Genomic DNA, 14,162 nt, shown 5'->3' with positions numbered 1-14,162 from the left:
TAAAAAAATACCTAGTAGTTTCACTACTTTGTACCATTACTCTTCTACCTCAGGTAAGAGCATCCATACCAGCTTATCTAAACCTTTGTAAAATACAAAAAAAAAATCACTTTTACACATTTTACTCCAAAAATCCTCCACATCAGTCCTTCTAAAAGTCTTCTAAAGTTGTGCAAATTTATACATTTGCTATAGTAACCGTGCATACATGCACGGCTATTGTAGCTCGTGTATAACATATTTTATTATTTCCCGTTTTGCGCCTTTTTTTCTCTCTCTTCTTTGTGCAAAACAAACTGACTTCTCTCTTCATTCCTCATCATCTTTTTCCTTAGATACACACAAACACAAACACAAACACACAGACAAATCATCACAGGTATAAGATTCTGTGGACCGTGAGAGAAAACAGAAGAAAAGAAAGAGGATGAGTTTGACTTTGTGTCCTATGGACTAAAGAAGAGCACAGGTATAAGATTCTCATTGTTTTTTGTTTTGGGGGGTGATATGGGTTTTGATCGGTGATTTGGGTTTGATCAGTGATGTGGGTTTGAATGGTTGATCGGTGATATGGGTTTGATTGGTGCTTCTGGATTGGAGAGACGTTGTGGTGCTTGTGATGGTTGTGGTGTGGATGGAGTGCTTGTGATGGTGTTGGTGTTGATAGAGTGCTTGTGATGGTTCTTGTTCTGGGTTTTGACCGTGAGAGAAAGAGGAAGAAAAGAAAGAGGAAACGGCAGAGAAGGAAAAAGAAAGAAAAAGAAAGAAGAAGAAGAATAGGTTAATGGATGTGTAAAATAATATTAAAAAAAGAATATAAAAATATTATTTATATAAAATATAATGTATAATAGATGAACTGATATAGATGTTTTGTAAAAATAGATGTGTAAAATAAAAAAAGTAACTTCTTCTGTGTAAAATAGATGATAAGTTTACACGAGTTGGTGTGGATGCTCTAAGGGCACAAGGCTCTCAGAGCCCAAAGGTCATACTTGTAAGATGTGACATATTATAAGTGAGCAATTCACGCCTTCGCAATTTACATTCCTATTTTGCGTTCACACGGAGGACAACAAACTCAACACCAAATGATTGAGGCTAGTTCAGGATTTTACTTATTTATTTTTATTACTTAAAAAAAAAAAAAACAAGGCTTGATCAAAATAATTATCTTTCCTTTCATCCACCCCCACCCCCACCCTTCTTTCCAAGTTCCCTCAAAGTAGTCAAATTTACCACAAAAATCAATCGACTTTTGAGTTACAGTTCTAGACCCCAGCATACAGATTTATGAGGACTTCATCATTTGTCTATTGGTTTTCATTTTTCTTCTTGCAAGGTGGGGTGGGGAGGAGAGAGAGGTCTCTCACAGCATGTGGAACCAATACATTCTGAGAGAGAGGTCTAACAAGACCATCTTATAAGATAGTTTTTCAGTAGTAGGGGAGCGGGGGATGGAACAAAATATTGTGGGAGTTTAGTAGATCACAACTCTTTTAAGTAACAAAACCAATTAATCACATAACAGTCACCAAACTTTTACCCACTTCTTTCCTCTGAAAGTGATAATGAAATAACAATGATTAATTACATCAAGCAACTCCAATTGTGCAATTTCATTGACATTGTGGTAACATTCTGCAGGTTGGACAATACCACTTTCCTTTGAACCTTGTCTCCGGTGTCAGCCCGACACATGAGTAATGGAACCACTCACCTCCTTGGCACTGTCATTTTATAATAGGTTAGCTAATCCATACAGGAATCTAGAAAACAACAATTAAGTGATACAGAAACTACAAACTGTTAAGTCTGCTTGATATATCATTATAAAAGAATCTAATGAAACCATCCTAACTAATTTAGGATATCATGATAGAAATATGTGTTCATACTTTCAAGAGAGGAAATTTAAAATACATAAAAGTGATGGTTACTTGCAATAATTTGTTCATGTGGATATGTAAAATGTTCCAGAAAGTACCTTGCGCAGAGAAAAACAAACCACAAGGTGTTGGTGTTCAGATATTCCAATTTTCTTTCATATCATATTGGTGCTAATATTAATATTACAAGATAAATCTAAAGAGGAAAATGGTTTAGTAGTAGTTAACCCAATGTTCTAATCATATGTTGTTCAGTTTCTAAAACATGTAATTATAGCATATTTTGTAGGATATCCCAAAGGAACTAGAGCCAATTACCAAGTGAATTATAGCATATTTTGTAGGATATCCCAAAGGAACTAGAGCCAATTACCAAGTGAATCCACAGGCATATTTGGCAAAGTTTTCAAGTAAGCTACAACTGAGGCTTTTTATTGGTTCTGGTTTCCAGTCATAAGAAAATATTATTAACTAGATAATCAGAGAAAAATATAAATAATGCAGAGAAAACAACACTCACATTTTCATTGTCACAGGCAATCATATCTCCAAATGACACCTAAAAAATCACAAAAATTATTGCACTTTAGTAAATGAGTTAAAGCAGTTGAAGCATAACTGAAAAATGTAAAATATGTTCATCCAAAAAAAAAATTTACTGAAACAATATGCTAAAAACTTTCAATTTGAAAATTAAAAAATTAAAAATGAGAAGTCAGGACCTGATGACAGACGCAGTAGGTGGGTTCATTGGGATCAATAGGTTGCTCAACATCCATGGGGGCAGCAAATTCCTTTTTATGGCTTCCTGGAGGAGGCATGAGCTCAAAATCCCTATCACGCTCCCGATCCCATTCCCTATTACTGTAATCCAGCCTCTTTGGTTGAGGTGTTCCATAGAAAGGCTTCCGCTTATCACTTTTAGGGACTATAGGTAATGGGGGAAGAATTGCTGGTTCATCTGGGGCTATTTTTCCCTCTGAAAAAAAAAAATGGAAAAAGGAAAATAAAATAAACATAAGACAGAAAATCAATTAATAAAGTACCTTAGCTTCTAAGATGAAGAACTCTAACAACAACTTTAGCACTTCCTCAACATATTACTTTGTCCAACAAATGGGGAAAGTGGAAACCGGAGGGAGGGAGGGAGGGGGGGAAAGCAATGAGGAGGTGGCCGAATCAAGGCATTCCACAAGGGCAAGCCATGTGAACAAGTCATAATTCCAAGCAAGGCCATCTTTTAGAACATTTGCTCAATTATTTTAGGCATGTGCTTAATTGATTTAGAAGTTAGTGATATGCTTAATTCATTTAGACATGTGGGATAAATGTTGTATTAGCTTAGGTTGTGATTATTTTAACATATGCTAAGGAATAACTTAGTTATGATGATGTCATCATAACTAACTCTTTGTTGATTAAATAGCCATGTTCATTGAATCAGAATTTACTCTTTGTGACTTGGATTTGAGGTTGAAAAATACCTCCCTTGGGGTTGAAGATTTCCTCCCCACCTGCCAATCAATGAGTGGATTCTCAAAGAACTTGAATGCTTGTTGATGTGATTCAAGCAATGGCTTGTTGGAATAAGAGACAAGGAATGAAGTCAATTCCAACCAAGATGCAGAAATTCTCTCCTTGCATGGAACCAGAAGATGCTCATCAATCTTGGCTTCAAAAAAATGAGGTTATGCAATTGAGAAGGCAATTTGCTGCCTAGAGAAAGCTGGTGCAATGCTTGGCAAAAAGTGTAGAGCAACACTTGGATTGTCATTGTGCAAAAAGCAATGAACCCATTAATGCTCTCGCTGTTTTGAGACTCCCTTTGGATCTTCTATCGAAAGGTGTTAAGAACCCATGGGTAGAACTCACCCTTGAAAACCGGCTTGGAAGGGGATGGTGCCCAAGAACTTATAAAACATGGTTAAGCTTACACTTAATCCATGTGGGACACTAGGATCATAACATACTACCACGCTTTGCAGACGACGTCCATAACAGCTCACTCTATTGACACTGATCCGATGGTAGTTCTTTTTCTTTTTGGTGGCTCCACTCACCTATCAGTTAATTTAATCTAGCATTTAGGTCGCCCCCTCTGGGATTTGACCATAATGCCAACTCATTTGATCCCATACTCATTAAGCCACGTCCGATTACTTGACGTCCGATTCCTCCATATGGAACCCTATTGTTGAACGGATGGAAAAAAGGCTTGCAGGTTGGAAGCAACTATATTTATCAAAAGAGGGTAGACTTACTTTATTGAAGAGTACCTTATCAAGTCTCCCTACATATTATTTATCTTTGTTCACTATTCCACAACACGTGGCGGACAGATTAGAGAGGATTCAGAGGAATTTCCTTTGGAGGAGATCTAATGATGTTTTTAAATTTTCACTTGTTGCTTGGGAGAAAGTTGTGTGGCCAGTGGAGGTAGGTGGCTTGGGGATCCGGAAGATTGGGCTGTTTAACCAAGCTTTGCTTGGGAAGTGGCTTTGGAGATTTGGGAATGAGGTTACCCATCTATGGAGGCAAGTTATAGCTTCCAAATATGGAGAAGCCAGTGGGGGTTGGTGTGCTAGAGTTGTTAGAGGGTCACATGGATGTGGCATGAGGAAGAACATTAGGAAGGGGGCTGAGAGCTTTTTTGGGCATGTGTTGTATGCAGCAGGTGAGGGTTTTCGTATTAGTTTCTGGTATGACCCTTGGAGTAGCCCTACTGCCTTGAAGGATTTATATCCGGCTATGTTTGCTATTGCTGTAGATAAGGCAGCTATGATTTCTGATATGGTTGATGTTGCACCGGATGGGGGTGGTAGAAGTTGGAACTTACGTTTCCGTCGTGCATTTCAAGATTGGGAGACAGGGGTCTTTTATGATTTTTTTGAGCATATTTCATCCAACTACCTAGAGGGGGTGATGATACCATGATATGGCAATTGAATCGTAGTGGTGTTTTTGATGTGCGCTCTTTCTATTTTTCATTGCTAGCAGCCCCGATGGTGTCTTTTCCTTGGAAGAGTATTTGGTGTGTTAAGGTACCTAAAAGGGTAGCTTTTTTCTTATGGACAGCTGCTAGGGGTGGGATTCTTACGATAGACAACCTTGTTAAGAAGCAGTTACCTCTTGTTAATTGGTGCTGCCTTTGTCGATGTGAAGAGGAAACTGTGGATCACTTATTGATCCATTGTAAGTATGCTCATACCTTGTGGAGTGAAGTCCTTCGTTTGTTTGGGGTTCAGTGGGTGATGCCAAAGAGTGTTGTTTCTCTTCTCTCTGCGTGGTGGAATTGGTTGGGGAGTCACACTTCTAATGTGTGGAATATGGTTCCAGCGTGTCTTATGTGGTTAATTTGGAAGGAGCGAAATGCCCGAACTTTTGAAGAAACTGAGAGACTTGTAGACTGTGTGAAGTCTTTGCTACTTAGGACTTTGTTTGAGTGGTCTCGTATTTGGGGGTTTACGCATTGTCATTCTTTGTCTGAATTTCTTAATCCTGTTAGTCTCTCTTTTTGATGGATTTGTATTCTTTTCAGTGCAATGAGTTTACTATCGTAAATTCATTGTACTTTTATTATCAATAAAGTTTGTTATTACCTATCAAAAAAAAAGATTACTTGACGTGGTGGTTGACTATGATACCAAATACTAATTTCCAATCAACTCTACTTTATTCCCCTCTACTCCCTCCTTAATCCAAACAAGCCCTTAAAAATCCATGGATAGAACTCACCCTTGAAAACTGGCTTGTAGGGAGAGGGTGCCTAAGAGCTTATAAACACATGCTTAAACTTATACTTAATTCATGTGGGACACTAGGATCATAACAAAAGATATGAACTCAAGGTGGAAAGACCAAAAAATCCAAGTGTCTCAAGGCCCGTATAGCAGTGCCAAAGTGACTCCAAAGGTGATTCTTCAACAAGCATGGACAAGGAGGCAATCTTGATGGAGTGAAGGGTAAGCAATGACAAGTTTCTTGCGCCTCCACCAACCAAACCTAAAGCCAGCCGTGTTGGTTCTGTGAGAGACAGCTCAAGAAGGGTGCGCAAAGTCCTATAATTGTGGTAAATTAAGCTCTCGTTTGATGGGATGTTGAAGAATGATGGGAGCCCAAAATTGTAAAACGTTTTGGAAGGAAGGGTGGAGGAGACTTTGAGAATGGAAGGGCCTTGACAAAAATGATAACCAAGACTCTGCCTATGCCATTGCCCAAGAAGGAGAAAGCGAGTCCTAAACACACGGTCAAGATTAGAAAGATTGATCATTGATGAAGAATAGAGCTATGGTCATGGAGGATCATGTGAACGCTATTCATGAGTTGAATGCTAAACGTGAGGACATGTTTCTTTCAAAGGGGGAGTCCTAATGCAGTACTTTTTAAGCAAGGATTTTCATTTTAAAAAAGCTTGGCGATGGGGCCGAGTATGCCTTGATGAGGTGGCTGAATCAAGGCCATTCCACAAGGGTAAGTCATGTGGATAAGTCCTACCTCCAAGCAAATCTATCTTTTAGAACATGTGCTCATTTATTTGAAGTATATGCAATTGATTTAGAAGTTACTTAAACATGTGCTTAATTGATTAAGAAGTGGGATAAATGTTGTATTCGCTTAGCTTAAGATTATTTTAGCATGTGACAAATTCATATACATGTGCTTAGGAATTAGTTAGTTAGTTATGATGATGTAATCATAACTAGCTCTTTCTCGTATTAGAGCCATGTTACAGCCTTGTAAAAGGAAACTTTTGATAATTGACTGAGAATTTAGTCTTTAAGACTTGGGTTTGAGAATGGGGGAATACCTGCCTCTGGGTTGAGGATTACCTCCCCACCCACCAGTCAATGAGTCTCTCTTTTCTTTGAATGCACTGTTATTTAAGTTGGTTTTTTTAATGAGCTATTACAAAATTATACAAGATATGATGGAAGATAATAGAGAAGTTATCTACCTTGCTTTAGATCTTCAGCAAAATAGTTCAGGTCCTCATCAAGTCTTTTTACATGGCTATCTATCTGAAACAAATGCAAAATACAAGACAAACTATAAGGTAAAAGGAATCCACAAAACTGGCTCTAGATTATGCGGTACAGTGCTTGAACAGATGTCATATATTATACAATTACATAATTGTTAAGTAAGAGAGAAAATGTTGAGGCAACTAAAAAGCATCATATAGTGTACAGGTGAGACTCAAATGAAACATATGCAGCTTAAACCATTCCTAAACTTCTCAAGTCAAATACACACACAAACATGTTAATTTTATGCAATAAAGTCAAACTCAACAAATTATAAAACGAAATCAAAGAGGCAATAAAGCTACCAGGTGAGGTAAGCTTAAACAATCAGTGAAAGCACATAAACAACGAGAAGTTGGAAAGACATTTTGAAAATTTATAGGATGCTAGTTATAAGTTGGAACATCATCAAAATCATATCATTAAGATGAAATGTACATTTTGGAAACAGTAATAAAGGAATCCGAAGGAAATACACACACACACATATATAAAAGCTAGAAATCGAATGGCCATCAGTGGCTATTCTGAATGAGAAAGAGATTTGGATGGTGTCTGCCAAGCTGTTAAATCTTTCCCAGATGCTGCATTAATACTGATAACTTATATCTAAGAGAAAGATTTCAGGAAGCCCTAAATCCACTAAATCCTTCAAGGCATATTATTGTATGAATCTCTTTGTTTATGGCATTTTCCCCCTTCTAACAAAACTATGAATCCTTTTCAAGGTGCTTTTATCCTAGGAAGACACAGGTACGGAACAGTGTCCTTTATAGAAGGGTTTGGGCTGTTATGTCCAGTTCAATTATTGCCTGGACAAAAAAGAGAAAAGTTACAAAAAGAAAAGAAAATAGTTCTTATTGGGTATGAAAGTTGGATCTATGAAGAATAAGAAAAAGAAAAGAGGGCCATTAGTTTTAATGTGTATGAAGCAGCTAATGATTGGCTGGAGTGACTCTCTATGTGATTTTATGGCGATATTAGAGTTTTTCAAGTAGAGTGGGGTATTATATCATGCAATGCGTAAACATGAAGTCTAACTGGTATCTTTGTTAGCAGGGGTCAAGGATATTTAAGAGTAGAACAGCTCTCTAATTTATATGCTAACATTATGAATGAAAATCTTATAATATATGCTCCGTGGGAAAATTCCAGCTAAAATACAAAATCAAAGTTTAAACAAGAAAATTTAATAATAAACACTACCAAAAAGTAAAGGGAGGAGGGGGGGAGCAGTCCCTTGAACAAGTTTTTTTTTTTTTTTTTTTTTTGATAAGTAAGAAAGATGTATATTCAAGAAACTACCTCATGAAAACAACATAAGGCAGAACAAGGGATACAGGGAAGGAAACAAACATGAAAAAAAACAAAACAAACTACAACCAACAAAGAACTAAGAACAAAGAAGAGAACTAAGGAACAAAGGGAGAGAATCACTAGAGGTGAGTCCCCAAGCCCTAGACCAATCAAAAAGAGAGCCACTAAAGAAAGCTAGCAACTGGTCATCGGATTTATCCATGTCCTCAAAAGTTCGCCAGTTTTGCTCCCTCCAAATACACCACATTAGGCATAGAGGGGCTAAATTCCAAGTTTCTGGGGACTTTTTTTTTTTTGGTGCAAGTACAGGTATCCAGGGACTCCAAAATTAATATTAAAAAAATAAAAAATAAAAAATAACAACAATAACAACAATGCCCTCACTCCAAAATTTTGGGGTCTGCTATGGATTGAATAGATGAATTGGGTTGGCCACAAGTATTCTTTTATGTCATTTTATCCTATCCAAATTCCAAAATCATATTATCTATAACCTACTTAATTAACATGTTATTTTCACTACTTTACCAACATTATTTTAGCTCTTACTCCAACTCTTTTCGTTCACTTAACTTGAACCAAGTTATTCCTTTTAACTAATGTATTAATCGCTCTATTTTGCATATGATCAAACCATCTCAAGTGACTCTCTCTCATTTTTTCATCAGTAGGAGACACCATATTTCAATGAATTTCATTAAGCTCAAGCTATCATCAAGAGTGGAGAAAAAAGCTTTAACTGAAAGCCATACCTACTTTTATGTTCAATTTCTAGTGGGTAGTAAATAATGATAAAAATCAATTCAATATCAAATAAGAAGATCTAAAGATAGGCCAAGTGGTATAAATTCTGGAGCCATGGAGGAAGGTTTTGGTAAATAACACATGTCAAAATTTCAGCCTACAAAGCAATACCAGGATACCATATATTGATCAAATAATGCTAATATCTCACCATAAATATTTCTTTTAGTGATAAAAAGTATACTTGACTTTTCAACATGTGCACCCTCTAATTCTTTGCTCTCTTATTGAACTCTCTCTTCCTCAAGTAGCAGGAAATTTTCCTTCTCAGTGATAAACAATATACCTGATTTCCAAACTCATATATCTGGTTTTTCAATATCAAATACGCAAATCTGAAAATATGCCATTGGTCTTGTCTCCCCACTGTCGCCCATGCATGCAACATGCTGTTGACAATGTCAAAACCAAAAAGCCATATCTGCTCATCTTCTGATGGTTGTTCTACTGCTAAGATCTGTCAAAAAGCTTCTTGTTTGTACAACCAAAACTAAATCAGCAATCACTGCTCAACCAAGTTTTCTGTGAGACCATGACGGCCAATCACATGGGTTTTACAATTTTGACTTTCACCAAGTTGCTTCAATATTGTGAACTCTATCAGTATCTAATTGCAGTTAATTTAAAATTATTGACCAAATTTTCTATTTGAAATTTTGATTGGTTAACCTTAATTTTATATTGAAAATTAATATTTTTTCTATTGATTTTTATTTTTTTATTATTTTTTATTTTTTGAGTTTTTTCTGTTGATCTCAATTGCATCCATATTTTAGCATAAGCTTGCAAGCATATGCGTAGTGGTCGTATAACAAATTCTAGAAAATATAGTGAAAGCCATCCAAGACCAGTTAGCGAAGGTCGAGTAGTTGGACACTAGGTTTGATATCTTGGGTGCTCAGCTGGGATCCAAGAAGCCTTCCATCCAGAGACTGCCCAACTAGTCTCTGCCCCCTAGTCTCAAAGGTAAAGTTTCCCACTCAAATGACAACGTTGAACCGCCAAAACCTAGTGTTGAAAGAATAATAAAGGTGCCAATAGATGTTGCCACAATGAAAATATTGCAGAGTCTAAAGAGCGGAGCTGTAATACCTGGACCATGTGTGGTAGACTTAATACAAATTATTGAAAAGTCAAGTACATTGTTTATCATTGAGAAGAAAGATTTAATCATGTGAGGGTGCAAATGTTGTGAAAAATGAGTGTGATGAAGAGAGAGTTTAACAAGAGAGCAAAGAATTAGAGGGTGCACATGCTGTGAAAAATGAGTTTGATGAAGAGAAAGTTTACAGGAGGGCAAAGAAATAAAGGGTGAATAGGTTGTGAAAAATGAGTTTAATGCATCTGCTATTAACCAAACCTCCACGATGCATGCAGTAGAAAAGCTTGATACAATGATGCTTAATATGGATCAAGATAAGGCTATATCGTATCCACCCATAGATTTTATCATTCCAAGTGAATTTAATGAGATGGTGGAACACAAAGCTTGTTTATTCTTTGTGTTGCCAAAGGTGCTTCAAGAATTAATGGAAGAATTCTTATTCTTAAAACACTTTCAAAACTCTAAGACAAATTATCTCCACCCAAGCGAGAATGATGAGGAAAGTGAGAATGCAATTTTATGTTAATTCAGTTTTATTTAATTTCAATAGTCAATTGTACTTTTATTATTGGTCATTGGGTTTTATTTTAGGTATCACTAGCTAATTAGGTTATTAGTATTTTATTTAATTTCTTAGAGTCAAGGTTATTTCGTGATTCAATTATTAGGTTTTGATCCAGGTAAATAAGGATCAAAGTTTAGCCCTAGTAGCAAGCTATTGTACTCCCATGGAGCCAAGTTTATGATGAATAGAATTTCAGTTTGAATATTTCTAATTGTGTGATGTTGGCTCCCACCAACCTTAAGTGCTGATTCCTAGGTTTTCTATCCAGCTTGGTGCAGATTCCAAGCAATTCTAGGTGCTGATTGCTAGGTTTATCTTATTTTTCTATTTTGGATATTCTGAAAAAATTTGGGAGAATTTTGAGCTGCATGAGTTTGGGTATCAAGTTCATTGTTCTGCATCATGCTGGCTTGCTTTAAACAAAAACCATAACATCATGTTTGGGTTGACAACTTTTTGGGGAACAAACTTTTGAACAAAACAATTCCTTCTCCCTTATGTATTAATAAATACATGCTAAGACATTTAAATCTTATAAATTTTTTTTTTTGAGGGGAATTTGGGGTAAAAATGTAGACACTTTAAAAGAGCAGTTCTACAGTAACACATCAGATTATAGTAGAGTAAACTAGGCTCTGAAGAATAATAAACAAAATTGATCATTTGAAAGTATAAATTTTGTTTAAAACTACCGTAGGGGCAATAAACACAAATTAGTAAATCCAAAAATGGACATGCATAGACAAACATTTTTGTCACATGTAATGTGTTGTCTAAGGCCTAATTCGTAATTTCTAGTAGAGAATTTCATGAGGACAATGAGAACAAAAATTTGAAAGAATAAAAACCAGTAAAGATGAACTGTGCAATAACTAAGAGCATTAGCACCAGGCTCAATGCACTTTTAGCCAAATTGACCCCAAAAACTCCATTTTTGTCACTTTAACTAATCTACTATTCAGGTACTACTACATCAGCCTCAATACTCTATATCCATTTTAAATAAGCGTAAAATATCATTTTCGTCCCTAAACTTTCACAAAAGTTCATTTTTTGTCCTTAAACTTTCAAAAGTTTGTTTTTCGTCCCTAAACTATACAAAACGTAATAGTTTCATCCCTATGTCTATATCTGTTAGTTTATGTCCTAAACGGCTTAATGAAGTGCTGATGTAGTATCTGACTTGGACTAAACTAATTTATTTTTTAAATTATAAACACATGGCACACAATAATTGGCACACGTGGATTAAAATTTTTTAGTGAGACGAAATTACCCTCACACCCACAACTTGATCCAAACAATCCAATCTCAAAATCCTTAAATATGAAATGATGAACCCAGGTCCCCAAAGCCATAGTCCCACCGGCCTCAATCGGCGACCCCAACCGGCAATGAAGAGTTCAAATGCAGGCTCCCTCCGCTATTGAAGCTAACAGGTACTAAAGCAACACAAAGAGTTTGAGCGTTCTTGCTATACACAGATGAGAAGACTTTCGAATAAGAAAAGGAATTGCCTTCATGGGTTTGCTCAACAAATCTTTACTAGAGTGCCCTGGACTGGTAGTGGTGTAGTAAACATTAATCAGAAACAAGAGAAGGAAGCTGCAATGTTGGCGAGAAAGCAGAAGACTTATTCTATTTTTGATGATGAAATTGATGAAGATAATATTGTTTTTGAGCATAAAAAATAAAAAAAAAAAAAAAAAAAAAAAAAAAAAAAAAAAAAAAAAAAAAAAAAAAAAAAAACAGGAAAACGTCGCTATAGGATATAAAACGTCACTATAGAGCTTAAAACGCTACTATAGGGCTTCCTGAACGTAGCAGGGGACTTATAAATTTTTTTTTTGCAGGAAAACGCCGCTATATGGCTTTAAAACGTCACTATAGGACTTAAAAACGCCACTATAGAAGCGAGAAAACTAAAAAAAATTTTGCATGGAACTCGAGTTTCGAAAACTCGAGATCTTTGTGGCAGTTTCAAATATAGATCTCGAGTTTCTAAAACTCGAGATGTCTAGCTTCCCTTATAGTTTCAAGCGTTGCCTAACTAACCATATACAACTCTTTCTCACAGTTATTCTGCACATTACCCCAAAATTGTAATCTTCATTACTAAGAACTAGTTTGTAACTCTATATATATGCATAAATATACTTGAAGAGATACAATAAGATGCATAATATAATTCTTTTATATATAATTTAAATATTATTAATAGTCATTTTCATATTTTGTTAACTTTTTAAAAAAATTTGTAAGGATATTATTAGTTAAAAAATGTAAATTGTCCGTATTTATTTATTTATAATTATTGTGAAGCACCTTTTTTTTTTTTTTTTCGATTCATTTATTCTAGATTCTTTGGTTTTTGTATTTAATAACTCATTTGGATGAATATTTATAATGTGGTTCTACATTTGATTATAAAATTAAGAAATAAAACTGTTTAAGAATAAATAATTTAAGATACATGCCGCAAAATTGGAACTCTAATTTGGAATTTTAATTTGGGTTTCTCTTAGCTTCACCTATTATATATATATATATATATGAAATGTAGATAAGATGTGATGTAATGGAATATGTAAACCTATGTGGCTTCTTTTTTTGGAAAGTATCCAAGCCCAAGTGGAATCAAGGAACCTAGGCTCCCAAAGAGTTTTGTACTTGTGATTTAGTGGACTGGGCTTGATTCACCGCAGTTATATTGGGCTGATTACGAACCAAGTTATGCACAAAACTTGGATCTTACAACACATACATATTCATACATACAAATATATATATATATATATATATATATATATATATATATATTGAATGCAAAGCAAATGGCTAAGGAATAGTAAAGAAATAAAGAAAAAAGGCAATTAAGGATGTCAGGGATCCTCTGAATGATAAATAATATATTTCATTATTTTTAAGTTTTTAGTACATTGGGTCCTTTCTCCATTGGAATATGTCATAAGGTCCAAATAAATTCAAAAGTCACAGACTTAAGTAGCTCTTTGTAGGCTTCTAAGACTTGTGAGATTTGAATCCCTTTGAATCCAACCGTATCCTCTAGTGCCTGTCTCAGGATCCCTTACAGTGTTTTTCCTCTTTTCTCCTTTCTGAAATTCAAAGAAGTTTTTTAGATGATCTTTTTGCTCTCGTTCCTTATTGCTAAATGGTTTTTGCTGATGGCTTCCCCCTTTTATAGTACATTCCTAGAGTTTTTGGTGTACCACTAATTCTCTCAATTTGTTGCCCTGAGTACTAGAACCAATGTTGTGTCAGCAACATTGGTGGCTGGTCCCTTCCTTATTTTCTCACTATTTTCCCCTTTTGAGGTTCCCCAACCCCCCCCCCCCCAAAAAGTCCCCAACTAACCTTCCCCTTCTAAGAGGTCCTAAGAGTTGAGTTTCATTCTTTTCTTCCCAAAGCTTTTAGATGCTCATTTTCAGACCCATCTT

The 14,162-nt window shown here is 35.6% G+C and overlaps 1 protein-coding gene across 1 annotated transcript; it reads right to left on the bottom strand.

Annotated features, from left to right (window-relative positions):
* Positions 1 to 1,392: 1,392 nt before the first annotated feature.
* LOC112026993 (PHD finger protein ING2) lies at positions 1,393 to 10,135 on the bottom strand. The gene is made up of 6 exons (XM_065777089.1): positions 10,127 to 10,135; positions 9,321 to 9,491; positions 6,844 to 6,967; positions 2,612 to 2,868; positions 2,410 to 2,448; positions 1,393 to 1,730 (listed from the first exon to the last, which is right to left on the bottom strand). Exons 1-6 carry the CDS (start codon positions 10,133 to 10,135, stop codon positions 1,620 to 1,622), a joined length of 711 nt encoding a protein of 236 aa, XP_065633161.1. The 3' UTR covers positions 1,393 to 1,619.
* Between the last annotated feature and the right edge of the window lie 4,027 nt (positions 10,136 to 14,162).

The sequence above is a fragment of the Quercus suber genome, unplaced genomic scaffold (assembly GCF_002906115.3).
Source record: "Quercus suber isolate HL8 unplaced genomic scaffold, Cork oak 2.0 scaffold_148, whole genome shotgun sequence".
Taxonomy (NCBI): Eukaryota; Viridiplantae; Streptophyta; class Magnoliopsida; order Fagales; family Fagaceae; genus Quercus; species Quercus suber.
Note: the sequence above shows the minus strand (reverse complement) of the source record. Positions and strands in the feature narration are given on the sequence as shown.